A 15,228-nucleotide genomic window follows, 5' to 3' on the forward strand; every position below is an offset into this window, starting at 1 on the left:
TGGGCCAGTCAACAAACTTGTGGTTCTCAATGCAACCAAAGGCAGTCCATGGAAGTTCACAGCTGAGGTTAGTGTCGTGTCGTGTTCAGGAGAATGATGGTGGTTGGGAAGAAACTCCCCTCGGTGGTTTCCACGGGTTTCGGACTCTGGATTGTAAACAGGATTTGGAGGCACTGATGTGGAGATTAATTGACAATAATACTGGTGGACTGAAGCACTACCTGTCAGGGTAGGTTGAGAGGGTGGGGCTCCGTTAGATCATGTGAAGGTTGGGAGATGACGTACATCAGGGCTTTCAGACACCGAAAGAGCATGAGATGGGGTTTATTCTCAATTTTCAACTATTCTAGAAGGGCCAGAACTTGGAACAAAGTTCACTTGGTTCGGCCAAGCCGTTCAATGGTGCTTTTATTGGTGCAAACGCACAGTGAAATTATTTTCTTACGTGCAGTCCAGTAGAGTATTTCCACACCCAAGCACATCCTCGATTAGCAAGTGTACAGAAATAGTCTCCTAAACATGCAAGAGGCGCCATGTTTTGGCGCCATTTTCAAAGTCCAGTCCACACTCTAGTTCTTACGAGTGGTGCCCGATCCAGGCAAGCCCCAGGCTGTTGCAGGGCCTCCAGCCATCCCCTTCCTTGGACACAACATCCCTCTCCTCACTCCGGGGGCACCTCCCGCAGCTGACCTCGAGGGCATGGTACACCCGACCCCGGTTCCCTCTCCTCTCCTACTCTCCTCGCCCGTCGCATCCTATCACAGAAGGACATCCTTCCTCAGTGACCAGTGCGGACGCTATTTAAACACTAAGCCCAATTAAAAAAATTAACGATGAGCCATAATTGATGTTCCAGTTGTAGACCAATATCAAGAAATTAGTTTCAATAATAATATGGAAATTTCCTTATTTTTCCAAAATGATTTTACCTCAGTCTGAAAATGTTTGAAGCTATTTACCTACAATGGTGTAAAGTGATGTGCACTTCAGGGCAATGTTAACAGCTTGAGAGATATCCCTCCACAGAGTGATGTCTTTCCAGCCATCAACTGTTACTTGCAAGATGATGATTTTCTGTCCAAGTTCTGGAACTGCTAATTCTGGTTGAGAAAAAAGGACACAAAGTGCTGGAGTAACTCAGCGGGTCAGGCAGCATCTCCGGAGATCATGGATAGGTGATGTTTCGGGTCAGGACCATCGTCTGAAGTATGCTCCCAACCCAAAACGTCACTTGTTCATGTTCTCCAGAGATGCTGCCTGACAGTCTGAATTACTCCAGCACTTTGTCTTTTTTTAAAAACACGAAGTGAGTTCTGGTTTCAAAGAATCGAAGGGCTATTGAAGAATAGGAAAGGCTTGGATAGAGTGAATGTGGAGAGGATGTTTCCATTAGTGGGAAAGTCTAGGACTAGAGGTCATAGCCTCAGAATTAAAGGACGTTCTTTTAGGAAGGAGATGAGAAATTTATTTAGTCAGAGGGTGGTGAATCTGTGGAATTCTTTGCCACAGAAGGCTGTGGAGGCCGTCAGTGGATATTTTTACAGCAGAAGTGGATAGATTCTTGATTAGTACAGGCGTCAGAGGTTATGGGGAGAAGGCAGGGAAATGGGGTTTGGAGGGTCAGCCACGATTGAATGGCAGAGTAGACTCAATGGGCCTAATGGTCTAATTTGCTCCTATCACTGATGTTCTTACGATCTTATGAACTGGCGAGCAGGTTTTGGAACTTGGAGTCACATTCCCTGTCCTTGCCATTGAGCAATAGCCAAGCTCCCACTGCTGGGCATTACTGAAGCTAGCTCAAGCTCAAACTCAACATGGTGACTGGTCCCGGGGCGATTCTGTGACAGCAGACTTTCACAGTGCGGCAGACTCCAAGCAGAAGGTAGACACAAAATTCTGGAGTAACTCAGCGGGACAGGCAGCATCCCTGGAGAGAAGGAATGGGTGACGTTTCGGGTCGAGACCCTTCTTCAGACTCCAAGCTGAGAACAGCACAGCACACCGCTGTACACCACCTTAAATCAAATGATTTTATAAAGTCCTTTTCATGTTCCTTTCGGGGGGCTTCAAAGTGCATCCCAACCAAAGAAGCCCATTGTTTCTTTGGAGTCTGACCGCAGTTTTAATGACGGAGCGTTCTCGGGTTGGAAAGCGGGATTTTCATTCGGTGCATCGGCACGGTTTTGTATTGTTTCCCCAACACCTTTGTTTTGTGACCTTAGGATAGAAGGTGTAAACTGCTCATTTCTGCATTTATTTCACTGTTTTAAAATGAAATATGCTGCAAACATTGCAGAACCTCCTCCAGTGCACCTTTGAAACAAATTCAAATCACGTGGCAGGAACTTGCTCCTCGCTCTGGTCTGGTTGGCATGGTGATAAAAAAGTGTGACTTACATTGCCTCTCACCTTCTGCATGATTCCCCTCCCCGACCACCCACCCTCTGCCCCACCCTCTGCCCCACCCTCTGCCCCACCCCACTCCACCCCCCCACCGCACCCCACCCTCTACCCCACCCTCTGCCCCACCCTCTGCACCACCCCACTCCACTCCCCCACCGCACCCCACCCTCTGCACCACCCCACTCCACTCCCCCACCGCACCCCACCCTCTGCCCCACCCCACTCCACCCCCCCACCGCACCCCACCCTCTGCCCTACCCTCTGCCCCACCCCACTCCACCCCCCCACCGCACCCCACCCTCTGCACCACCCCACTCCACCCCCCCACCGCACCCCACCCTCTGCACCACCCCACTCCACCCCCCCACCGCACCCCACCCTCTGCCCCACCCCACTCCACCCCCCCACCGCACCCCACCCTCTGTCCTACCCTCTGCCCCACCCCACTCCACCCCCCCCACCGCACCCCACCCTCTGCACCACCCCACTCCACCCCCCCACCGCACCCCACCCTCTGCACCACCCCACTCCACCCCCCCCACCGCACCCCACCCTCTGCCCCACACTCTGCCCCACCCCACTCCACCCCCCCACCGCACCCCACCCTCTGCACCACCCCACTCCACCCCCCGCCCCACCCCAACCTCCGACCCCCCCCACCCTCTGCCCCCCCACACCACCCCACCCTCCGCCCCACTCCACCCCACCCTCCGCCCCACCCCACCCCACCCTCCGCCGTAACCCTCACCCTCCGCTCCACCCCCCCACCCCACCCTCCAACCCCCCCCACACCACCCCACCATCCGCCATACTCCACACCACCCTTCGCCACAACCCCCACTCTGCCCCCCCCACCCTGCCCTCCGCCACAACCCCCATCCCACCCTCCGCCCCACTCCACCCCACCCTCCGCCCCTCCACCCCACCCTCGGCCCCCCCACCCTACCCTCCGCCACAACCCCCACCCCACCCTCTGCCCCCCCACACCACCCCACCCTCCGCCCCACTCCACCCCACCCTCCGCCCCACCCCACCCCACCCTCCGCCGTAACCCTCACCCTCCGCTCCACCCCCCCGCACCATCCGCCATACTCCACACCACCCTTCGCCACAACCCCCACTCTGCCCCCCCCACCCTGCCCTCCGCCACTACCCCCATCCCACCCTCCGCCCCACTCCACCCCACCCTCCGCCCCTCCACCCCACCCTCGGCCCCCCCACCCTACCCTCCGCCACAACCCCCACCCCACCCTCTGCCCCCCCCACACCACCCCACCCTCCGCCCCACTCCACCCCACCCTCCGCCCCACCCCACCCCACCCTCCGCCGTAACCCTCGCCCTCCGCTCCACCCCCCCGCACCATCCGCCATACTCCACACCACCCTTCGCCACAACCCCCACTCTGCCCCCCCCACCCTGCCCTCCGCCACAACCCCCACCCCACCCTCCGCCCCACTCCACCCCACCCTCCGCCCCTCCACCCCACCCTCCGACCCCCCACCCTACCCTCCGCCACAACCCCCACCCCACCCTCCACCCCCCCACCCTACCCTCTGCCCCACCCCACCCTCTGCCCCACCCTCTGTTCCCTCAATCGCTCACACCGATGTACAGGAGAATCAGGATGGACGTAATGGCTCCTGTCCTGACCCTGGCCTGGGTGCTCTATCTTTGGCAAGTGACCATTCTCTTTATTCCCAATGTGCAATGTTCCTTTCTGTTCCTTTGACTGGTGCCTGAGATTTCAGACTTCAGTCACCAAGTACTTACTAATGAATGAATTGCATGCTGATGGATTGGGGGGGGTTTCCCCCCAAAAAATAAGTCCATGGAAGCAAAATGCTCCCTTGTCTCGTGTCAAAACGTTGGGTTTGCGTTGCATGCTTCCGTCTTCTCTCTGCTTGCAGTGTGGGACATGCTAATCTGAAACCAGTCACAACTCAGATCATCGTGATTTATCCTTCACAGCAGTCTGCCCGCTGTGAATCTATTGCCATTCATTTAGTGGACACAAAATCTAAAAAAAAAATACCATGCATTGCTTTAATTGGAGAAAGATATACTCGAGCTCTCATTGTGAAATGATGCTCTGAACAAAGCGACCTCTATTCAGGGCTCTGGGTGTTCAGACTAGATATGTCCCACTGTGTCACTAAGACAGGTTGTTAACCATGCAACGCCTTCTAACAATGCAACATGTTATGTGTATGTGAAATGGAATGCAAATGTAAAAGGAATCAGTTAAGGTAACTAAGTGGCTTGATCCAATGGATCAATTGGAACAGTGTGTTAGAAAACGCTGCAGAGTTAAAGTGGCCGGTCTCTGGGGGTTTTGGCTATCGCCCTGCATTCACAGCATGCGAGCGAGGAGCATGTTAAATGCTAATGAATGACCGCAGGCTACAATGTGAATGCATATGGTCTTGGTATTCTGCACCTTATCCACAGAATGGATCGTGGCCTTCACCATCAGTGACATTGAGTTTAATCATCAGCAATGTTCCTATATTCCTGTCAATAGACTGTCAGAGTAAAAGATATGCACATTAAAACTGCCACAGGTAAATAATCTTCTGATGAGGAAGTCCAAGCCAACTCTTGTGGTTCGGAAGCATTGTAAGATGAAGCCAAGAGAATTTGCCGATCATTTTTCACGCCAACTACTATGTCAGAAGTGGACAGAATACAGATTCAACAGATGTTAGGTTTTTGGTAACCTCACACAAACGTCTTGTTTCAACTTCTTAATTATGTTGTAAAGCATTTGTTTTATCACCTGGAACATAGAACAGTACAGCACAGGAACGGGCCCACACTGTTTGTGCCGAACGTGATGACACGTTAAACTGATTAAGGGCAGCGCATTGGCGCAGTGGCAGAGTTGGTGCCTTACAGCACAGAGACTCGGGTTCAACCCTGACTACGGGGTGCTGTCTGCACGGACTTTGTACGTTCACCTTGTGAGCGTGTGGGGTTTTTCCGGGTGCTCCAGTTTCCATCCACACTTCAAAAATGTACAGGTTTGTAGGCTAATTGGCTTCAGTAAAATTGTGAATTGTCCCTAGTGTGCAGGATAGTACCAATGTATGGGGATCACCAGCTGGTGTGGGCTGAAGGGCCTGTTTCCATGCTGTGTCTCTCAAGTCTGCCTGAGCATGATCCGCACTCTTCTATTCCCTGCGCCTCCATGTCCCTATCCACTTATTGTACTTCCAGATTCTGGGCAGCACTGGCATTTATTGCTCTTGAGACGGAGGTGTGTGCCGTGGCTGCAGTCCCGGTGAAAGTCTTACCGCGCTTCCGTTAGGTAGGGTAGGGAGAGCCGCAGTCTCGACCCAGCGAAGATGAAGGAATGGGGTATGTTTCTAGGCGGGGGATGGTGTGTCAATTGGAGGGGAACCAGCAGGCGGTGGTGTTGCCTTGTCTGTGGTGATCGAAGACAAGGTCTCAGAAGATCCTCCTCCGGCTTGAGTCAGCACAGTGTAACCTGGATCTCCGCAACACCACTGGAAGTCCCTCTCGTGTGGTTTATTGTCACGTGTACCGAGTCAGCAGAAAGACAATATATGATCGCAGTCGAGCCATTTACAGTGTACAGGTACATGATAAGGGAATAATGGTGAGTGCAGGGTAAAGTCCGATGAAAGATAGTCCAAGGGTCATCAATGAGGTAGATAGTAGTTCAGGGCCGCTCTCTGGTTGTGGTAGGATGATTCAGCTGCCTGATAACAGCAGGGAAGAGACAGTCCCTGAATCTGGAGGTGTGCGTTTCGCTGTGTATTCTGTTAGGAAGGAGCTGGGTAGGTTTAGTTGCCTGGAGGCCCATTACAATTGAGACACTACATTGAGAAAGGCAGAGGCAACAGAGATAGTGGGGCAAGGTGAAATGAATGGGCGGGCCACGCCTTTAACTGGGTTTGATTGATCATCAGGTCCTGAGGGATGGAAATAAGGTGGCTCAAATGGAGGAGGCACCACTCTTCCCAGGAGAAGCTATCAAAGCAATCGGTAAGTGTTGAACTCTTACTTTGGTTCTATGGGTCCACCACTGATTTTCTGTGGTCCGGCACCTCCTTTAATCCGGGCATAATTACGTGAGCGCACTTGAAATTCTCCCAAGAAAGCACGCTATTTATTGCCTCTATTTCCTCTGAAGACGAAGGAAATTCAGTCCAATGACTCTTACCAACGTCTACAGATGCACCATGGAAAACATCCTGTTGAGATGCTTTGATGCTTGGTATGGCAGCTGCCTTGGCCAAGACCGTGAGAAAGTGCAGAGAGTTGTGGACACAATCGAGTCCATCAAGCAAACCATCCTCCCTCCCAATTAATTTGATGTACCTTTTACGCTGCCTCAGGAAAGCAGCCAACATAATCACGGACCACCCACTCCCCGGTCATTCTCTCTTCTCCCCACTCCCACAGGACAGAAGATACTAAAGCTTGAAAATATGTCTCACCAGATTCACGAAGAGCTTCTTTCCCACTGCTTGCTATCTCACTCTTGCACAGACCTCTCGTATTCTAAGGATGTATTCCTGATCTTCCAATCTACCTCATTGCGGCCCTCGCACTTTTTTTAATTGACATTTTCCCTGTAGCTACACTATAATCTGCAATAAAAAGGAACTGCAGATGCTGTTTTATATTAACGATAGACAAAAAATGCTGGAGTAACTCAGCAGGTCAGGCCAGCATCTCTGGAGAAAATGGATAGGTGATGTTTCAGGTTGGGAAGAAGGGTCCCGACATTATATTCTGTCTGAAGAAGGGTCTCGACCCGAAAAGTCACCTATTCCTTTTCTTCTGAGATACTGCCTAACCTACTGAGTTACTCCAGCATTATGTGTTGATCTTCGGTGTAAACCAGCATCTGCAGTTCCTTCCTACACTATATTCTGCACTGTGTCTTTTCTCGTTTCCATTACCTGTTGCATTTAAGCATGGCACGATGTGCCTGGATTGCAAGCAAACGTTTTTTATTGTACCTTGGTAAATGTGACAATATTTCTGAAGATCTTTCCTGGACACAGCACGCTGATGCAATTGTAAAGAAAGACCATCAACGCCCATCAGATTGCGAAGATTTGGTGTGTCAGAGAGGACTCTGTTGAACTCCTACAGGTGCAGAGTCGACAGCATATTGACAGGCCACATCCTGGCCACACACTCGTTTCCCTCCTGACATCGGGAAGAAGATACAGGAGCCTGAAAACTGACGAGCAGATTCAGGAACAGCTTCTTCCCTACAGCCATCAGGCTGTTGAACACTACAACCGCCAAATGGGCTCTAATCTACATGGACTTGGGGGCATTGGGTTTGTCTTTGTGCGCTATTGTTGTTTGATTATTTTTATGTAGACGTGTATGTAGCTCAAGTGGAATAAGGTGTTCAGATTGCATTTGAAATCTGCTTGTTCTCTCCCCAGCCAAAGATGTCACGTACATTTGTCCGTTCATTGGAGCCATCAGTGGGACACTTACATTGAGTGACTACAAATTGTACTTCAAAAGCATGGAACGGGTGAGTTCACCAGACCTTGCTCTCGTGCCCTTAGATATAAGTGGACTCCTGGTTTATTTCGGGCGGGGTCTTTGGGCTTTTATTTATGTGCGGGAGGCGGACACCTTTGGTGAGACTGGGCTGCATTGCCCGAGTCCTGCTCCTGTAGAGAACATACAAACGACGTTCGTAGGACGCAGAACAGCACAGCACGGGAACTGGCCTTTCGGCCCACAATGTCTGTGCCAAGCATGGTGCCAAGGCCAACTCTTATCTGTCTTTGCTTAATCCATATCCCTCCATTCCCTGCATATCCATGTGCCTATCCAAATGTCTCTGAAATGCCACTGTCATATCAGCCTTAACCATCACCCCTGGCAGTGCGTTCTAGGCACTCAGAACTCTCTGACTAAAACATTTGCCCCCGTACATCTTTAAAGTTTGCCCCTATCTCCTGAAAGGTATGCCCTCTTGCATTCAATTTTTTTCCATCCTGGGATAAAAAGGTTCTGACTGTCTACCTGTTTGGCTCTCATAAATTTATATATGATCAGGTCTCCTTGGATTCTCTGGCGTTCCAGAGAAACCAATCCAAGTTTGTCCAACCTGTCACTGTAGCTAGTACCTCCTCATTCAGGCATAATTCTGATAAACCTCCTCTGCACCTTTTGCAAAGTCTCCACATCCTTCCTGTAATGGGGTGACCAGAACTGCACGCAATACTCCAAATGCGGCCCGCCCAAAGTCCTATAAAGCTGCCTCATGACTTCCTGACTTCATACCCCGACCTATAAAAGTAAGCATACAATATGCCTTCTTTAAAACTCTCTTTACTTGTGTTGCCACTTTCGGGGAGTTACAGACTTCAGGATCCCTCTGTACATCAAAGGTAGACATAAAATGCTGGAGTAACTCAGCGGGTCGAGACCCTGTTTCGGTCGAGACCCTGCTTCAAACCCGAAACGTCACCCATTCCTTCTCTCCAGAGATGCTGCCTGACCCGCTGAGTTACTCCAGCATTTTGTGTCTACCTTCGATTTAAACCAGCATCTGCAGTTTTTTTCCCTACACCTCTGTACATCAATACTGTTAAGGGTCAAGTCACTGCAACATTGCACTATCAGTCCTTTGCATCATCTGCATGAACATCGTTCTGCGTCATTGTTCCATTGCATTAGCACGCTGGTGCAGTGGCAGCAGTACTTTGGTGTTTTATTGCATTATCAGTCCTGTGCAGCCGTGCTGTGGGTCTTCGTGGGAATGCAACTGTCCTCGCAAACGCTGACATAGGATGTCAGGGAAGAAGCTGTCCCTGAGTCTGGCGGTGTGCACTTTCAAGCTTGATGACCCAGGAACGGCTTCTTCCCCTGTTTTCAGGCTTCTGAGCGGCATTATGGCGGATGGGAGCAGGGAGAAGAAGGAATGTCTGTTTTTGTAGTGTAGGAGGTGCAGCAAGCTCCAACACCTAGCTTTGTTAGATTTTTTTAGATTTAGAGAAACAGCGCGGAAACAGGCCCTTCGGCCCACCAGTTCCGCGCCGCCCAGCGATCCCCGCACATTAACACTATCCTACACACACTAGGGACAATTTTTTACATTTGCCCAGCCAATTAACCTACATACCTGTACGTCTTTGGAGTGTGGGAGGAAACCGAAGATCTCGGAGAAGATCTTGCTATTGAGGGCGTGCAGCGTAGGTTTACTAGGTTAATTCCCGGAATGGCGTATGTTGAAAGACTGGAGCGACTAGGCTTGTACACACTGGAATTTAGAAGGATGAGAGGGGATCTTATCGAAACGTATAAGATTATTAAGGGGTTGGACACATTAGAGGCAGGAAACATGTTCCCAATGGTGGGGGAGTCCAGAACCAGGGGCCACCGTTTAAGAATAAGGGGTAGGCCATTTAGAACAGAGATGTGGAAAAACTTTTTCAGTCAGAGAGTTGTGAATCTGTGGAATTCTCTGCCTCAGAGGGCAGTGGAGGCCAATTCTCTGAATACATTCAAGAGAGAGCTAGATAGAGCTCTTAAGGATAGCGGAGTCAGGGGGTATGGGGAGAAAGCAGGAACAGGGTACTGATTGAGAATGATCAGCCATGATCACATTGAATGGCGGTGCTGGTTCGAAGGGCCGAATGGCCTACTCCTGCACCTATTGTCTATTGTCTAAAACCCACGCAGGTCACGGGGAGATCATACAAACTCCATACAGACGGCGCCTGTAGTCAGGATCGAACTTGAGTCTCCGGCGCTGCATTCGCTGTAAGGCAGCAACTCTACCGCTGCGCCACCGTGCCGCTCAATAGCTGTGAGATATTGGCCTCACAACAGCTGTGAGATATTGGCCTGATATTATTTCAGTTAGAGACTCAGTGTACTGGAGTAACTCAGCGGGTTGGGCAACATCTCTGGAAATGCTGTCTGACCCACTGAGTAAGTCCAGCACTCTGTGCTTTTTGTTTTTGTCAACCAACATCTGCTGGTCCTCGTATCCGTATCATTTCAGTGAGTATTGTTGAAGGGAGAAAGGAGGAAAGGGGAGCTCAGTGTAAAGAAGGATACGTGGTGGAAGGCAAGAGGATGTTGTAACGGTGTTTAAACTAAATAAATGAAACCAGGCTGTGTATCAGTGATTTACAGTTTGGTTAACGAAGCCTTGATCCATCTTATTTGCAATTATACTCCAGGAGCCTCCTTTCTCTCTCGACGTCCCACTTGGAGTCATGAGCCGCGTTGAACAAATCGCTGGTGTACAAGCGCACGGAGCAAGTTCCTGCGGCCTGGAGATTGTGTGCAAGGTAAAGCATGCAGTAACTGGGCGATTGTTCGAGCCCAGGCATCGAGAGTGGGGCCAGTACTTACCCAAGATAGACACAGTGCTGGAGTAACTCAGCGGGTCTGGCAGCATCTCTGGAAAGAAAAAGGATGGGTGACGTTTCAGGTCGGGACCCTTTTTCAGGCATAAATCACTTTGTGATTTAGTTTAGTTTATTTCGAGATACAACATGGAAACAGGCCCAGGCCAATCAAAGGTCGCCCCTTCACCCTAGTTGTATGTTATCCCGTGTTCTCATCCACTCCCTACACACTAGGGGCAATTTTACAGAGCTCAATTGTAAAATCCCCCGTCTTTTATCACACAGAGCATGTTAGTTTAGAGGTGCAGCGCGGAAACAAACCCTTCGGCCCCCCAAAGTCCGTGCCGACCAGCGGTCCCCATACACTAACACGGTCCGACACACCAGGGCCTATTTACGATTTTTACCGAAGTCAATTAACCGACAGTCATTCCTTCTCTCCTGAGATGCTGCCTGACCTGCTGAGTTACTCCAGCATTTTGTGAATACAAACCTGCACGTTTTTGGGAATGTGGGAGGAAACTGGTGCACCTGGAGAAAACCCACTCGGTCACAAGGAGAACGTACAAACGCTGGTACAGACAGCACCCATAGTCAGGACTGAACCGGGGTCTCTGGCGCTGCAAAGCAGCACCTCTACCGCTGCGCCACCCATGCTGGTCATATTTTATGTTGCAACAGTTAGTAATAGATACTATGTGGAAACAGACCTTTCAGCCCATCAATTCCATGCTGACCATCATGAATGGGATCTGGGGGCAGGTTGTACTAATCCTACTTTAACCCATTCCCCCCCCCATAATCCCATCTTCTTCCACAAATTCTGCCCTTTGTTTGCAGCTTAGAAACAAGAGTGGCACAGCTGGTAGAGCTGCTGTCTCACAGCGCCAGAGAAGCAGGTTCAATCCTGATCTCGGGTGGAGAGTGGAGTTTGTGCTTTCTCCCCTAGATTGCATGTTTTTTTTCCGGATGCTCCGGTTTCCTCCTGCATCCCAAAGACGTACAGATTTGTAGGTCAATTGGCCTCTGTAAATTGCCCCTACTGTGCAGTGAGGAGACGCGAAATGTGGGATAACATAGAACTATTGTGAGTGGTTGTTTGATGGTCGACGTGGACTCGGTGGGCCGAAGGGCCTGTTTCCATGCTTCCTAAAGATTCACAGTGACCAGTTCACCTGCTAACCCAGGTACTGTTGGCAAGTTTCAAACTCCACACAGACGGGAAAGGAGATCATGAGTAAACCTGGGTCACTATGAGACAGCAGCTCTACCAGCTGAGCCACTGTGCCACCCCACAATCTAAAGCTTGCCCACTTGGCATTCTCTGACATAGCCGTGATTTTATTAAGGTATTCATTGCCAGATGTGAAATGCAGGTCAGGCAACATCTGTGGAGGGAATGTTCAGTTTGAAGAAGGTTCTTGACCTGATTCCCTCCACAGATGCTGCCTGACCCGCTGAGTTCCTCCAGCACTTTGGTTTTTGCTCACGATTCCAGTGCCTGCAATTTCTTATGCCTCCCGACGGTGCTTGGAGTCATTGAGTTATGCAGCACGGAAATAGGCCGTTCAGCCCAACTTGGCCATGCCAACCAAGATGCCCCATCGAAGCTGGTCCCATTTGCCTGCTTTTGGCCCACACCCCTCTACACCTTTCCCACCCATGTACCAGTCCAATTTAACTCCTTTAAGAAAATAATCCAGATTGGTAGACAATAGACAATAGGTGCAGGAGGAGACCATTCGGCCCTTCAATGACATCTCCAGTATTCCGGGTTTCATTTTATTTCTGGAGACGATTTGACATAATCTTGTCCAACCGTTCCTGCAGGATATGAGGAATCTACGGTTTGCTTACAAGCAAGAGGAGCATGGGAAACTGGAGATCTTTGAGAACCTCACGCAGTTTGCCTTTCCTGTCTCGATAAACATGGTAAGTTTGCTTGCCCGTGCGGTGCACTCGCGCGGGGAGTGATTGTTGAATGTTCAATAACTATTTCCCCTGAAGGGAAATGGAATTAAATACTGACAGCTGATGAAGAAAAGAATTGGCAGTAAAAACCAATCACAAGTAATCAGGCAAAAACCATCCTTTCCTGTGAGTGACAGGGGTGTGTAAATGGAGAAATAGCTTTAGAGCAAAGGAATGATGTACGTGAGGCAGGAATCCAGCCCCTTGTTATCAAACGCTCTCCTCCAGACCTGGCACCTGAGAAGCCACAGCTAGCTAGGGCAAAACTCTTAAGATTCAACATCCTTTTGGAGAAGAAATTTCAGCTCACTGTAGATTGGAATACTCCCTCCCACCCTCCTTCCTTCCCTCCCTCCTTCCCTCCCTCCTTCCCTCCCTCCTTCCCTCCCTCCTTCCTATCCTCCCTCTCCCTTCCTCCTATCCTTTGTCTCTCCCTCCCTCTCTCATGTCATCGCTCTCTCACTCTCTCCCTCACTCCTATCCTCCCTCTCTCTTTCTATCTCTCTTTCTTTATCTCTCTCTCTTTCTCTATCTCTCTCTCTTTCTCTATCTCTCTCTTTCTCTATCTCTCTCTTTCTCTATCTCTCTCTCTTTCTATCTCTCTCTCTTTCTATCTCTCTCTTTCTATCTCTCTCTCTTTCTATCTCTCTATCTCTCTCTTTCTCTATCTCTCTCTTTCTCTATCTCTCTCTTTCTCTATCTCTCTTTCTCTATCTCTCTCTATCTCTATCTCTCTCTCTTTCTCTATCTCTATCTCTTTATCTCTCTCTTTCTCTATCTCTCTCTCTTTCTCCATCTCTCTCTCTCTCTATCTCTCTTTCTCTCTCTCTCTCCAACCCCTCCCATGATGCTGCCTCTCTCCCGAGGTGGTCTACTGCTAATGTGTTTAGAGATACAACATTGTTACTGAGTCTGGGGACTTTGTGTGTTCTTAACTAAAATACAAATGTGGGGACTTCCTGTGTTCCTAGTGGATATAAAATAGGAACATGAAGTCAGGCAGCATTAGTGGGGAATAGAGGTGAGGATAGAGTGATACAGTGTGGAAACAGGCCCTTCGGCCCAACTCGCCCACACCAGCCAACAATGTCCCAGCTACACTAGTCCCACTTGCCTGTGCTTTGTCCATATCCCTCCAAACCTGTCCTATCCATGTACCTGTCTAATTATTTCTTAAACGATGGGATAGTCCCAGCCTCAACCACCTCCTCTGGCAGCTTGTTCCATACACCACCACCCTTTGTGTCAAAAAGTTACCCCTCGGTTCAACACCCCAAAATGCAACACCTCACACTTCTCTGTATTAAATTCCATTAACCATTCCTCCGCCCACCTGGTCAATCGATCCAGATCCTGCTGCAATCTTTCACAACCATCTTCACTATCTGCAAAACCACTAACTTTTGTATCATCAGCAAACTTACTAACCTTGCCCTGTATGTTCTCATCCAAATCATTGATGTAGATGACAAACGGTAACCGAACCCTGAGGCACACCACTAGTCACAGGCATCCAGTCTGAGAAGCAACCTTCCACCATTACCCTCTGCTTCCTTCCATGGAGCCAATTTGCTATCCATTCAGCTATCTCTCCTTGGATCCCCTACGATCTAACCTTCCATAGCAGCCTACCATGCGGCACCTCGTCGAACGCCTTACTGAAGTCCATGTACAGCAGCATTTTGTTTGGGTTTTGAGACTGTTGTCCTAACCAGCATGTGATGTACTCCATGATGAAACGCTGTCGTGCTAAACTATTGTGTTTTCTCCTCCTGTTTAGCCACTGTTTGCAATGAAATATAAGGAGAACTTCCCTGTGGAGGGCTGGAAGGTCTACGACCCAGTTGCAGAATATAAGAGACAGGTAGGTCATCGTCATTTATGTGCAGGAAAGAACTGCAGATGCTGGTTTAAATCGAAGGTAGGCACAAAATGCCGGAGTAACTCAGTCGGTCAGGCCGCATCTCTGAAGAGAAGGAATGGGTAGCATTTCGGGTCAGAATCAGAATCAGAATAACCTTTATTGTCATCCAAAAAAAACAAGTCTTTTGGACGAGATTTCGTCACCCACAGTCCAACAATAAGAGCAATAAAATAAGCAATTACACACACAATCACAAACCAACACAAAACAAAAAAAAGAAACATCCATCACAGTGAGTCTCCTCCAGTCCCCTCCTCACTGTGATGGAAGGCCAGAATGTCTTTTCTCTTCCCCTGCCGTCTTCTCCCGCGGTCAGGCTGTTGGAGTTGCCACGTTCCAGGCCGCGCCGGATGGTGAAAGGTCAGCAGCGGGCCGACCCAAGCCCCGCGATTCAGCGCGGGCGAAGACGCTGCCGCTGCACGTCGTGGCGGTCGTGGCTCCCAACATTGAAGCCCCCGCCGGGCGGTGAAAATCCCGCGGCCTATTCCAGATTGAGATCCGTCTTCAGACTTATATTCCTTTTGGTCACTACAGTGCTTTAGATTTTAATTTGGAGAGAG

General features: G+C 50.0%; 1 protein-coding gene across 7 annotated transcripts in view; it reads left to right on the forward strand.

Annotated features, from left to right (window-relative positions):
* The window catches only part of LOC144600518 (phosphatidylinositol-3-phosphate phosphatase MTMR1-like), a 54,848-nt gene that overhangs the window by 16,761 nt on the left and 22,859 nt on the right, over positions 1 to 15,228 (forward strand). For 4 of the 7 annotated variants that reach the window (XM_078412177.1, XM_078412178.1, XM_078412182.1 and 1 more), the window contains 6 exons: positions 4,022 to 4,081; positions 6,340 to 6,415; positions 7,840 to 7,934; positions 10,603 to 10,713; positions 12,604 to 12,705; positions 14,525 to 14,608. In XM_078412177.1, the coding sequence (XP_078268303.1) occupies positions 4,022 to 4,081; positions 6,340 to 6,415; positions 7,840 to 7,934; positions 10,603 to 10,713; positions 12,604 to 12,705; positions 14,525 to 14,608 (528 nt within the window). The remainder of the gene's footprint in view (positions 1 to 4,021; positions 4,082 to 6,339; positions 6,416 to 7,839; positions 7,935 to 10,602; positions 10,714 to 12,603; positions 12,706 to 14,524; positions 14,609 to 15,228) is intronic. The other 3 variants (XM_078412179.1, XM_078412181.1, XM_078412184.1) reach the window with 1 other exon arrangement.

The sequence above is a fragment of the Rhinoraja longicauda genome, chromosome 15 (genome assembly GCF_053455715.1).
Source record: "Rhinoraja longicauda isolate Sanriku21f chromosome 15, sRhiLon1.1, whole genome shotgun sequence".
NCBI lineage: Eukaryota > Metazoa > Chordata > Chondrichthyes > Rajiformes > Arhynchobatidae > Rhinoraja > Rhinoraja longicauda.